At 36.6% G+C, this 14020-nt stretch overlaps 1 protein-coding gene and 1 long non-coding RNA gene across 2 annotated transcripts; both read right to left on the bottom strand.

The window, feature by feature from the left end:
* Positions 1 to 1394: 1394 nt before the first annotated feature.
* LOC133876270 (putative lipid-transfer protein DIR1) lies at positions 1395 to 1985 on the bottom strand. Its single transcript, XM_062314554.1, has one exon. It carries the CDS (start codon positions 1898 to 1900, stop codon positions 1595 to 1597), a length of 306 nt encoding a protein of 101 aa, XP_062170538.1. The 5' UTR covers positions 1901 to 1985; the 3' UTR covers positions 1395 to 1594.
* Positions 1986 to 7211: 5226 nt separating this feature from the next.
* On the bottom strand, positions 7212 to 8105 carry LOC133863045 (uncharacterized). Its single transcript, XR_009899360.1, has 2 exons — positions 7894 to 8105; positions 7212 to 7499 (listed from the first exon to the last, which is right to left on the bottom strand). It is a non-coding gene; the product is annotated as an uncharacterized LOC133863045 (long non-coding RNA).
* Positions 8106 to 14020: the final 5915 nt, after the last annotated feature.

The following is a 14020-nucleotide window of genomic DNA, read 5'->3' as shown; positions in this document are numbered from 1 at the left end:
TTATCCTCCACCTCCATATCCACAACCACCACAAACCTCACCCGGCCTATTATCCTCCAGGTAACATTCGTTTTATGGGCATACTTCCTGCTGCTAATATTTTAATCCATCACATGTACTAAATTTCCGTGTTTTGAATCAGGTCCTTATCCAGGAATCAGGAATGTATCCTCCACCACCATACTGAAAGGGCATCTGAAGCTTGTGATTACGGAAATGAAAGTAGACATCAAAAGTTGAATCCTTGGTGTGGTTGTGTATGTATTTGGAAAGTGAATTCTTTCTGCATTGAAATGAAAATTAGGCAAGGGAATAAAATGAGAATTTCATTTTCATTTGGTACTTGTCAATTAAAAGGTTTCATTCTGGCTCTCTCTCTCTCTCTCTCTCTCTCTCTCTCTCTCTCTCTCTCTCTCTCTCTCATTTTGAGCCAAAATTGCTAACCGCAATCACCTTTTCACCCTTAACAATTACAACGTACGCACTATAAGTCTATAACCTATAAATGAAATGAGAAACAAACAACAACTAGAAGAGGTAGAACACAGTACGAAGTATTAGGTTTAACAGTAATAGTCATTAGACATCTGAAAAAGAAGGTTAATTTTTTTTTTTTTAATTTTAATTTTTTATTATGTTTAAGTCATTAGTGTCCACAATAGTCAACGCTATTGATAGACTATTAACGTCGACATCTATGTTGACGCTAAAGATAGACCTATCATCGTCGACATATGATATATTTGCTACAATCTTTAGTGTCGACCACATATATCATTAGCGTTGACATATGTGACGCTAGTGGGTCATCATGAACATCAGTGTCGGAGCTTTTGGATCGACCTCATTAGCGTCGACGTGGGGACTTTTAGAGTTCACAAAATGCGATGCTAATGAGTAACTTTTTTGTAGTGCTTTTCTGTAGTGCATTTAAATAAGGAATCAAAAATTGGTTTAGTTTCTTAAATTGATCGAATAAAAGTTTAAGGAAAGCTGCTGCTCAATCAGAATTCTCTCAAATTATTTGACTGAATTTGACAGAATTTAGGCAGGTGATTGTAAGAGACTATGTATGGGATCCGCATAACCGGATAAGTGGTTGGACAACCAAATTTTTATTTGGTCAGATTCAAATGGGTCCCATAAATAGTACTATCTCACAATCACTTACCTAAATTCTTTTAATTCGATCAAATAATATGAGAGAATCGTGATCCGTTGCTGCTAGTGCTCTTATTAATCGATGACACCGATGACACATAAATAAGTCTAGGCCCAATTAATAAAAGGGTCCACTACTCTATGAAAAGGTGGTGCAATTTTTGCATATATTTCTTAAAAATATATAATATAAACTTTGCAGTGTATATATATATGTAGGCAGCACCACTCAATAACTCAATACACACACTGTATTATTACATTTGGTACGTACGTACTCCTTACACAAACCAGAACAATAATATAATATATATTGAAAAGAGACAAGCTAGGAGCTAACTTTAATGCTCCATCTGGAAAAGCATGAGGAATTTAGCATGCATTATTTAAGGGTTAACTTTTCTTTTGCGTTTGCCGGCCGATTCTTCAAAGCTTAGCAATGGGGAGCGTGAGGAAGTTTGCACTTTTCAGGGAGCTGCACGGCAAGGTTTGGGTCAATTCCAAGGGAAGGCAGGAGGTTGGAGTTCTTGTAGGAGCAGAGACAGCGAAGGTCGGCGTTCGAGAGGACAGAGCAACAGTTGGCCGACGGCGGGGCAGGATTTGGAGGAGTCACCGCCGCCTTGCATGTCATTAGCCCAGAAACAGACACCTTGCATAAGGTTTGGGCGTTGGAAATATTGGCAACAAGCAGCAGTACTACTACTGTCACGACAAAGAGCTTCTTGACGGCGGCCTCCATTAATATTCACCAAAGAGATATATATATATATATATATCTCTTTGTCTCTATTTTAAGGCGTACGTTCTGGGTTTTGGGAGCTTTGGACCTGCTGTTCTTATATATAAGGAATGAATGAATGGTGCAAGGAGTAGGTAACCCGTGAATGTACAGAACTAGGTAAAAGTCCACGGCCCGTGACACCACAGTCGTATGAGAGGATACCACCAATAAATTGACTACAATTATTTGACTCAATTTGATAGGATTAGGAGATAGATGATTCCGAAATACCACTTCCATAAATGATTTGTTATACAATTTTTGACATAAATCTCGTTCAACTTTACCTAAGTCGCAATTTATCTTTATTTTAACATTTTTTTCTTTTAAAAAAAATGATCTAACATTTTCTCCGACAGTAGTTTTATCATTTTTCAAAAAAAAAGAAAAGAAAAAGAGCTTTCGATTAAGGTAAAGTTTGGCCAAGAATTGTATAGCAATCATTTTTCTAAACGGTATATCACAATCATTTATTTAAATTTTCTCAAATTCAATCAAATAATTGTAGTTAATTTATTGGCGGCATCCGATCCTCTCATACTACTGTGGTGTCACGGGCTGTGACTTAATTTGATTATTATTGTGTGTAGATAAATATGGGCCTACTGCGCGCATGCGGATAAGTTGCTAATTTTGTTTTACTTCTTTTTTCCTCTTCTTTGTCTTTTTTAAGCACCAATCGAGTGGCTTCTTCTAACATTCCACTACGAAATTTAATCATTTAATTGCCGTTGTTATTGATCCATAGCGGCAACAATTCATGGCCGCCATTGATAATTTTTTTTTTGTGTCAACGCTAGAGTAATTAGAACAAGTACAAAATGTCGTCATATATCACTAGCGACGAACTGTTTGTCGCCGCTAATGCCCTTCAAAAAAATATACTGTTTCAAGAGAAACTAGAAGAATAAAATAAAATAAAATAAAATATAACAATCAAACATGCTTAACATTGAGAGGGAGTGATTGACGGACAATGAAAAAGCATAGCTAGAATGATAATTAAGCAGCTAGCATAACTATTACAATATGCATGTACATGTTACATGAAAAACATAATATATCTATTAATTATCTAGGCTTTGAGAAAAGTACTATAAGGGGGAGATAAGCTCCAAAACTGAATTCTATTCAGCTTGGTTCAAACTAGCACTTAACATTCTGAGAGCATTCCTAATAGTTTTACCAAATTTTACTCACAAAAATAGCTAAAAGCTACTTTTCTCTATTCTGGTGAGCCACTTTTTTAAAATACCCCCCAGCAATCTTACTATTTTAACTATTTACTATCACTATTCCATTTATTTATTTTTTCAGATATCTTTATTCTTTCTCTACTTAATTAATCTTTTTATATAAGAAGCTACCATATATCTTCATCTTGAGATTAGATCATTGTTAAGAAATTCACAGAAGTTTTCATTTGCTTCTCAACCAAATTCAAGAAAGAAAGAAAGAAAAGATAAATGAAAGAACCACAAAGTTTATGTCAGGGATAAAGAAACCTTCATGTCCAGGAAATAAGGACATCATCGTGTGAGAGAGGTGGGAGATGAGAGAAGAAAAGAAAATAGTGTGTTGTGATCATGTGAGAGAGAAATGAGAAATAAAATTAGTGAAAGAGTTGGTGAATGAATATTACTCATCAAAACTTTTTGGTTAAAGTGATGAGGCTGCTGGAAGTGATTTTTTAGTGTTTTCATCAAATTGGCTCATCAAAACAGCTAAAAAGCTATTTTAGTGAGGCTACTAACCAAAACAGTTAAATATCACTTTTCTCTATTCTGGTGAGCCATTTTTTTAAAATTCTCCCAGCAACCTCACTATTTTAACTATTTATTATTACTATTCCATTTAAATAATATTTTTTTCATATTTCTTTATTATTTCTCTATTTAATCTTTTTACAAAGAATCTTTCATGTCCATGAAATAAGGACATTATCGTATGAGAGAGATGGGAGATGGGAGAAGAAAATGAGAGAAAAAAGAAAAAAAATGTGCTGATCATGTGTGTGAGAAATGTGAAACAAAATTGGTGAGTGATTTGGTGAGTGAATATTACTCATCAGAATTGGTGAGTAATTTCACTCATCAAAACTTTTTGGTTAAAATGGTGAGGCGGCTGGGAGTGGTTTTTTTAGTGTTTTCATCAAATTGACTCACCAAAATAACTAAAAAGCTATTTTGATGAGGCTACTAGGAATTCTCTAATAAAAGAATACTCTCAGAGAAGAACATGCATGGCTGTCAAGAGTCTTCATACTACCTGAACAGATAAGTACACCACTCAAGATGTCTTCGCGACTATATATGATGATGGGATCATTCGAAAACATAAAAGATAAGAGATAGTAGTATAGTATGGTATGACAAACCGTCAATTCCCATACTCATTGAGAAGAGCCTCTGTTGCAAAGAGTATATACCCCTCGTCCTGTTGCTGCATCTCTGCCTAGATATCCTAATTTATAAAAATTAAAAAAAAAAATTAGGAATTTTAAATCACATCCAGGACCAAATTCTATGGAAATCAGTGATTTCATGGTGCATGTGTTGTATAAAAACCACACTACGTAATATTTAACAATGAGTTAAAAAATCATAACCAGGACAAGTCCAAAAATCTCGTCTTGGTCAGTAGAAGTTGTGTTCATATCATCAAGCAAGTTGGAAATTTATAAGAATAATAGCTACAATTGTTTTCTTCTTCTTCTTCTTCTTTTTTTTTTTTTTTTTTTCAACCAACCAACCAACCAACCAACCATCTCTCTCTCTCTCTCTCTCTCTCTCTTTGTGTGTGTCTATATATATATATATATATATATATATATATATATATATATATATATATATATATATATATATATATATATATATATATATATATACACTTGACCTTGATAAACATGTCAAGGGAGGTTCACTAACTCAAAGATGTTCAAGCGAAAATTGTCTGAATCTCTTAATTTAATACAAACCAAAATTGTTCGATTATTTTATTATAATACAAAAAAAAAAAAAAACTACCAAAAATCAGTTCATCCCAACTATGAAGTTATTTCTAAGATCCCTCAAACGGTGTCATGGCTTGATTCACCTCCAATCAAGCTCCATCCAAATAGGGGTGTACAATCAGTTGCGGTTATTTCCTCATAACTGCAACTGCAATCGAGGTGCCCGATTATTCACTTTTAAATAACCACAACCGCAATCGGTTGCAATTATTAGCAACTGGCAATTATGCGATTATTAAAAATCGGTTATTAACTGTTAACCGCTTCTCATAAATTGTTGATTTTATTTCATTTTATTTTTTTTTCTTTTGAAATTCAACCATTTAATATTCAATGCTAAATGATGAGAACCTCATAGCCCTTCTTTTTCAGCTTCTCAAGGAATTGGGAGTTTTCCACAACCTTTTTGCTTTCACCGATGATGTAATAGATATCCCTCTGGCCCTCCTTCATCCTGGTCACATAGTCCTTAAGACTGGTTGGCTCATCATCGCTCTTGGTAGAGTGGTAACGGAGGAGCTCAGCAAGCTTTGTTTTGTTCTGGGAATCCTCATGGATACCGAGCTTGAGGTTCTTAGACAAGGGTGCAAACTCGAGCCGAGCTATGAAATGTGTGTTCAAGCTTGACTTGTTTAAAACTCGGGCGAGTTCGAGTTCATTGAGAATGCCATTCGAGCTGGGCCGGGTACTCGAGAAGCTCGGCCCAACTAGAGCTCGAGCTAGACTATTAAATTTTTTAATGTGTAATCAAAACGGAGTTCAAGCTCGAATTTGTGAATAACCTCTATACATTTATTTATAGCATAAAATATAATATGTGATGACCCGTTTTTTTTTTTTTTTTTTTTTTTTTTTTTTTTTTTTTTATATACATGAAAAATTGAATTGACTTCTACAAACAAAGTGTGTGCATAAGTGTCAACAAAAATTAAAGCACAACGGAAAGTAAATGACACACAGATTTTTGTTGACGAAGTGAAAACTCAGTTAAGAGAACAACCACTCCGGAGTAGCCAAACCTAGGAATTCCACTATTCAAAAGACATAGCTAGATACAAGACAGTAACACTCACATGTACCGATGCAGTGGTCGTACCTTGATCTCTGACGTGTAACCCAACACGAACGCTTCCCAACCAGATTCACCTACCTGAAGGGGTCTTTAATGAAATTCCTTATCTTAGAGCCGACTTCTAAGATAGACTTCGATTTACAGCACAGCACACTTGTAAAACGGCTTCAGAGGGATTGATAACTTCTCTGAGCTCTAATGGAATTCACACCGAATTCTTGCAGTTCTCAGTGCCCAGGGGCCTCTATTTATAGGCTGGGGGCTCAAATGAGCGTCAGGAAAAATATACCTAGGCACCGTCCGGACGGTGGACATGGGCCGTCCGGATGGACAACTGTGCGAACAGATTTTCCGAAATTTCCGCGGAGAAATCTTTCCTGTTTAAGGACATTGTCCGGACGGGATGGCACATCGTTCAGACGGTCGCACGTCCGCTGCAAGTAATTTCCTTATAAGGCTTTAGAGCGTCCGGACCATGGGGGATGAGCGTCCAGACGGCTATTCTTCAACACGCAATTTCCATATCGGTAATGCGCGCATCCGGACCATGATAGGCAGTCGTCCGAACGGTTGAAGTCGAATCGGCAATTTCCTTCTTTGATGCACGCGCGTCCGGACCACATCTGTCAGACGTCCGGACGGTCATATTTGAATTGCGATTCTTGCCTTACGGAGACGCGCGTCCGGACGGGATACCACATCGTCCGGACGGTTGACTGATCTTCCCTTTCTTGGAACTTGGAAAGAAATCAGAAACTGATCGAGTACTGGGAGGTGTCCGGACATGCTGCTGAAACGTCCAGACGGATGCAAGCTGGCACAGAAACTTCTCGATACAGTGTGGGGTCCGGACGGAATGAACTCTTCGTCCGGACGGATGATGCTGGTCTGTCTAGTGTCCGGACGAGATGGCTTGATCGTTCGGACGGCTGACAGGGAACTTGAATTTCTTTTGACTTGCAGACTCTGAATAGTGGAATCCCTGTTTATAGCATCTTTACACTTAAGTGATTTTGTCCAAACACAGAATGAGGCCAAAATACTAACAATACAAACATAAACGAGCCATCGCAGTGACACAACTACGTGTCGCTCAGCCAACATATGACACATGTCTCATAACATGCACCAGATAATCAGAGTATAAGATATATCTATCTATGCAGCAGAAAACATAAATCTGAATAGCGGAAATTACAACTTATACATCTATCACAAATTAATTACAACATTGAGCCATTTAACATCTATCTGTTTGAGTCTTATTAACACAATATTTACATAACAATAATGACTTAACAAAGAATAAGTGACACAAACGTCACAAGCCATACCAAACCTATAAAATAGTGGACAACCCGTGGTCCGACAATTACAACTGTCGCGGTGAACTTCAGTCATAATATCCCAAGTACATTGCTACCAACCCATCAACTATACCGAAATACCTGCAGCCAAAGAAACATCATCTACACAATTGTGGTGGTATCCACATCCACATAGGTGAAAGAATGAGTTCACCGCCTTAACATGAAACATACTAGGACCTCAGTGGTATAAGACTAACTAAGTTTTCACAAAGAACCAACCCTTATTTTATTTTTAGTCGTGCGTGCACTATATTAGCCACAATTTACCAATAGCTAATGCAGCAAACGCCGACTATCCAGAAAACATTTAAAACATACTATATAGCTGTGAACATATGTAGAAGTTCCAGTCATCCCTCCTTGGAAGTTTCTACATATAGACTCCTCTATAATAATACTTTTCATCGGTCGCTCAGACATATGTGCATACGATCACTCCATCACAGATATCACGCATACACATAGGTTATAAGCAAGGAACATGGCATCTTACTCTTCCATACTAGGATAACATCCGTCAACAAAACACTCGCAACACCATCTCTAATCGTATTTCAGCTTCGTGCCTTGAACGTTAGTAGATCATGAGAGCACTAGAGCTAAACTCAATCATGCTAACACGTCTTTCCTGAAGAACAATAACAGTCAACCTTCCTACTCATAGACATGCCATTACTCGCACCTAGGCAATCATGTATCCATGTACTTTCAAGTTCAATGTATGATCTTAACACATGACTATCCGATAGAAATATACATAAGCTCTATTCCATTAAAACTCTTATGCATACTAATACGTCTAGCAAAACTACTCATAGCATAAAAACATCACTCATAAAACAATGCTATACATGATATGCATGAACTGGGGCTAATAATGCTGCTGATACTGATATGCTGCTGATACTGTTATGTTGCTGATACTGATGATACTGATATGCTGCTGATATACTGATACTGCTGGTATGTATGCTCTATACTACATGCTCAATGTTCTGTGCTTGACCAGTATATATTTCACTACTGTATCACGCTGAAATCATGCAGTTGCTAAATCACGTCCTCTTAAAACTAAACAAATCCAGCATTTTATCCTACAATTTGAAATCATTCAAAATATAATTTCTTCATAAAACATAACCAATTTCAACATGACATGTTCTCAAACTCAAAACATAGTTTCATAAAACATAAATAGTTCCAACATGACATGTTCTCAAACAATTTTACATAATTTAAATCCCAACCACAGAACTTAACACTTCAAAACAATTCAATACTTTTCACTCTTACACTATCTCTTAAACATCATTGATATAGTTTAAACGTAATCGAAACTAAACAAATCATCTCAAAGCATATACATTTCATCATATGGTTGGTTCGGTTTCATAAACAATATATATATTTTTATCAATCCAATACATATCAAAATATATATTTGCTCAGTGAGTGGAATACCCACATCGGCTGCATTTGGACCCACGACTCGAACTCTACATTGGAGAACCAATTGAAGTCTCCAATCCGGACACTATCCTGCAAACATTGGTATCGTTAGACTACACCATTGAACTTTATATTCTATAACACTTAAACTACCCGCTTGCTCACATGTCGTGTTACCCGCTTCTAAGTCTAGCTAAGTATCTTAAACTATTATTAGATTAATCATTCATTATTGTTGTACTACCTTAATATTACTACCCTTTTATGGCTTATCAGGTATTTACTAAGTTAACAATATTTATACTTAAGCCATATACATGTATTTGTATACATATATACATATACACATATACATATACAATGCTTAAGCCTAATCCATGATACCTAAATATCACGTGTGCTTGTATAAGTAGATTAGCTACTACCCATCTAGGTAATTTAGATTATAGAACCTAAATCTTATATAACACACTAATTTAATAACTCTTATTAGTTTATATTTCAATCTCATAATCCATATATATAATATCACTTTACCTATTCTTGGATTTACTCTTCATTATGCTAACGTATTTTATTTACTCATTTACTCTATGTAGTCTTTACTCATTTATTTACCTTAGTAATTATCTTGTTCGTTTAACTACATACAAAATAATAACTAACTCAACTCCTTTTAGGGCACAATCCAAAACTCCGTCACATAACCAAAACTCCGTCACATAACCAAAACTATCTTCTCCGAGACTACTCCACCACATTAAATTCATTAGTACAACACCACACATCTCTCATTTCAACTCACACGGCCATCCACAGTAAATATACCATCACTAACACTTAAAACATGAACATGGCCAATTCCAAAGACAATTTCAACATCAAAATCATTAATAACCTAAAATCAACACACAATCAATGGAATCCCCAAATCCGAATACCCATCAACAATGGACACAAACCTAATCCAATCCCTTTGCCAAGAACAATGACCAAATCTAATTTAGCCAAAACCATAAAGCCCTAAACAGTTGAACACAAACTTGATCAAAGAACTTAAACTCAAAATCATCAAAGCATAATCATTATTCCAAACCATAATACATAGGTGAACAAGAACACTGCCAATACCTAAAACAGGGAAGAACAACAAGGCAACATCAAAATACCCATCCGGTTGACCTAAAAACAAGGGAATAACACAACTCCAAGAACATTGAGGTACACAGCTAAACAGGGGAATATCACCACAAAATCCTCAACAACTTCAATAATCAGCCCAAATCAGCCAACCACAATGAACCCCATCACGGTACACACACACTTCCAGCCATCCAAAACAGTGAACACCCGAAGCTCCCAAATCAGTAAACAGCCCACACAAAACCCATATAATCGGTTCAAATTAATAAATTCTTAAACTATGTGTAGCCGAAACACAATCAATTGAAAAGCCCCAAAATTATCAAACCCTAATTCCATAATAATCAAAACAATCCACAAAAATTATAGAATTTATACCTTGGGGATTTTCCTCAACAAATCCACAGAAAAACGCCACTGGCAGTCGCCGGAAAATGCCACTGGCAGTCTCCGGAAAACACCCATAGAGAACCGGGTTCTGGGTCTCGGGTCTCACGGTCACGGGTCTCTCTCTCTCTCGGGTTCAATGGGTTTCGGGTTTCCATAGGTTCCTGGGTCGCGGATTCAAGCTCCTGGGTTCGTCGGGTTCCGCGTCCTAGGCACCACCGGAGTTGACCCTCCGGTAGCATCAGCTGGAAATCGAGTCGCCGGCGTTCCCTGGGTTCCGGGCTCGCCGGTTCTCTCACTCCCGATCTCTGACTCTCCCTCTATCTCACGCTCTCTATCTCTCTTTCCCTCTTAATCTCCTTGACTCACTCCATCTCACTCTCTCGTCTCTCTCTGTGTGATCGGGTGAGAAGTACCAAGAAGAAGGAAGAATAATAGAAGAGAAAGAAGAAAGAAAAGAGGAAGGGGGGGGGGGGGGCTGTGCGTGAAGTTTGAGAGGAGAAGAGTATTTCCCCAAAGCAATCCACACCACACATGTGGTTGTGGATAAGACCAAGCTTTGATCTTTTTAATTCTAGCCTTTATCCCTTCTAAATTGCAACTTTGCCTCTAACTTATTTTATTCATTTCTCTAATAATTATTACTCAATCTTATTTTACTCAATTGCATAAACATAATCGCTTAAGACTTAGTATTAGTCCCATCTAATTTAATAAAGACAATTTATAAATGGCTAAATTTCCTATTTAAATTCTTGGTCTTTACATAATATGTAACTATATAAAGCATATTTTAAAATATAGTGCATAACTATTATTTATAATTAACAAATTAACAATATATTATTATATATAAGTAGAGAGTATAAACTATGGTATATGTATAATGTGAGCAAGTAGTATGTTTAATATACTCTGTATAACTAAGTAACTATAGTATAAGTATAATATATAACTATTGTTAACCATGTGTGATGTGATCATATATGTATGTTTACACACACACACACACACACACACACACACAAACATATTAATAAAAATATCGAGTAACATATTTACTTAGTATATGTTAATTAACTAGATAATATATTAGGTTATGAACTAACTAGTTAGTATGTTAACTAATACACACATATAAATATTAAGTAACATATATAACATATATAACATATATTACTTAATTACTAATATACATAACTCATTTTTAGTGTGTGTGTGTGTGTATGTATATATATATACACACAAGAGATATGAATGAGCTAACGAGTCGGACTAACGAGCGGGGTGAGCGATCCGGTCGAGCTTTAAACAAGCTGAGCTTGTGAGTCCCTATCGAGTTTTGTCGAGTGAGTTGGGTATGTATCACTTACTAATCGAGCGGGTTTCTATAGTATCGAGCTCGAGTTCAGATCGGGATAAACCGAGTGGGTATCAAGCAGATTGTCGAACAAAATGCTTTATTTATAGCCCTATTTGCACAAGCCATATAAAATTATGTTAAATACGCCATGCAAGTAAGTTAATTATTCATGTTCTTCATTAGTAAAAATAACGATTATGAAATAAACGTTTCATTTACTTACATGGAGCCTTTCACATTCTGGTTCACAAAAGATCAATCCTTCCTCATGTGGGTATCCTTATAGAGCTCAGTAGAATCAGGACTTCTTCCCCTTTCTCTTTTCTAAACATAATACATTTAATTAACATTTACACTAAATACCGTTCCACTATATATTAATATTATGCTATGAAATTCTTACTTTTTTATAAACCACATTGACGAATGAGCATGTGCCAGTTGTGTGATTCCTTTTCAATAAGCTTTTATTCATTGTATTCCGTTTCGACCGTTTCGGAGGAATTTCAACCAAACAATATTTTTTTTCCTTCAAAATTTGTTATAGTTGTATGCAAATCGTATTAATTTTAATTATTTATTCAATTTAATAAGATATATTTATCTTCTGTTTATCTGAATCAAATGAGTAAGGCTGAGCATGAGGCAGGGGGCGGGGGCGGATGCCCCTTTTTTGGCCCCGCACCCCGCTAAAATTGCCTTGCATTCGTTCGGGGCGGTTGGGGATGGGGCGGGGATTCGAAGGTATAGAGATTGCTGCATAAATTGATAAATTATGCAAAAATTTTCAATACTAATCTCTCTTTCAAAGACAATATACATAGCATTATAGCAATATTCAATATAGGCTATAACATACACTAACACTGCAACACATTACACACGGAAGCAACAAACAAGAGCAAAGTTGAAGAAATTTAATGATGAAACTAAGCAACTAACAATATAAACTGTTAGTGTATTCTCCTCTTTTTGGACAGATGTTTTAGCAGATATTATGAACATTTCCAATGCCAACACTGATTCCCCCGAAAATACCTGCAAACCCAAACAATAAACACAATAAATCACAAGAAAATACAAGTTTACAGTTTACTTCAAAGATTAAGAATAAACACAATACAAGTTTACAGAAAATACCTCTGAAGAAGATGAAGATTGGCTGTCGGTGGAGGCTAGTTTTTGGTGTTGAAGAAGATGAGGATCGGCGGCTCGGCGTGACGGCGCTTCCAGGGGACCAGGGGGGCTGCGGGACATATGAACTATGGACCGTATGGTGCGGCTGTGCGGGTACAGCGCTGTGCAGATACTGGAGAGGAAAAGAGGACTTAGTTTTAAGTTTGCTAGGGTTAGGTTAGCACGTAGAGAGCCAGAGATTTTTAAGTTTTTTTACCTTTTATTTATTTATTTATTTATTTTTAATTATGTGGTGCTGGTGCGGGGCAAGGTGGGGACTCGAGAATTTTTAAGAGGCCTCCCCGCAGCCCGCACCGCACCGTGCAGGGGGCCCAAATAAAGGCTCGTGGCCCACACCAAGAGTGCGATTTTGCTGTTAGATGGGGCGGGGTGGGGCGGTTCCTTCGGGTTGAGGCGGGTATTTGCGGGTATTGCTCACTCCTACAAATGAGTTACATATTGTTTCCCATTGATTCGGATGAACTCCATTCAGAACATTTTCCCTCACAGCAATCTTAGACATGGCCACTGACGCAACATCCTTCATATCAACGCCTTTAAATTAATTCTTTTATCGTTTCTTGTCCATACTCGAGTGAATCCTGGAATAGGCATGTGACGACCTTTTTCTTTTTATTTTTTATTTTTTATTTTTTATTTTATTATTATTATTTTTTTTATGCAAACATAAAACAAGTCATCACAGTGGCACAACTATTTGTCGCTCAGCCAACATATGGCACATGCCTCATAACATGTACCTGATAATTAGAGTTATATCTAACAGTGGAGAACATAATGATGTCATCATAATTTCAGCGGAAAGGCACAACTAAAACATAATCTGTTGATTTTACAAAAGAGCCATACACATGTCTATCTGTTTAAGGCTTAACATCATTACATCATATAACAAAAGAATGGCTTATACAAAAGAATACGTGACACCCATGTCACAAGCCATATACAAAATATACCAAAAGAGGGGACACCATAGTCCAACCCATTACAACTGTCTCTATGTGCCACAGTTGTAATATCTCAGATATATTGCTACTGGATCGTCATCTAACTTTGGAGTACCTGCAGCCAAAGGAGTAGC

This window comes from Alnus glutinosa, chromosome 1 (genome assembly GCF_958979055.1).
Source record: "Alnus glutinosa chromosome 1, dhAlnGlut1.1, whole genome shotgun sequence".
NCBI lineage: Eukaryota > Viridiplantae > Streptophyta > Magnoliopsida > Fagales > Betulaceae > Alnus > Alnus glutinosa.
This window is presented reverse-complemented; position numbering and strand designations above follow the sequence as displayed.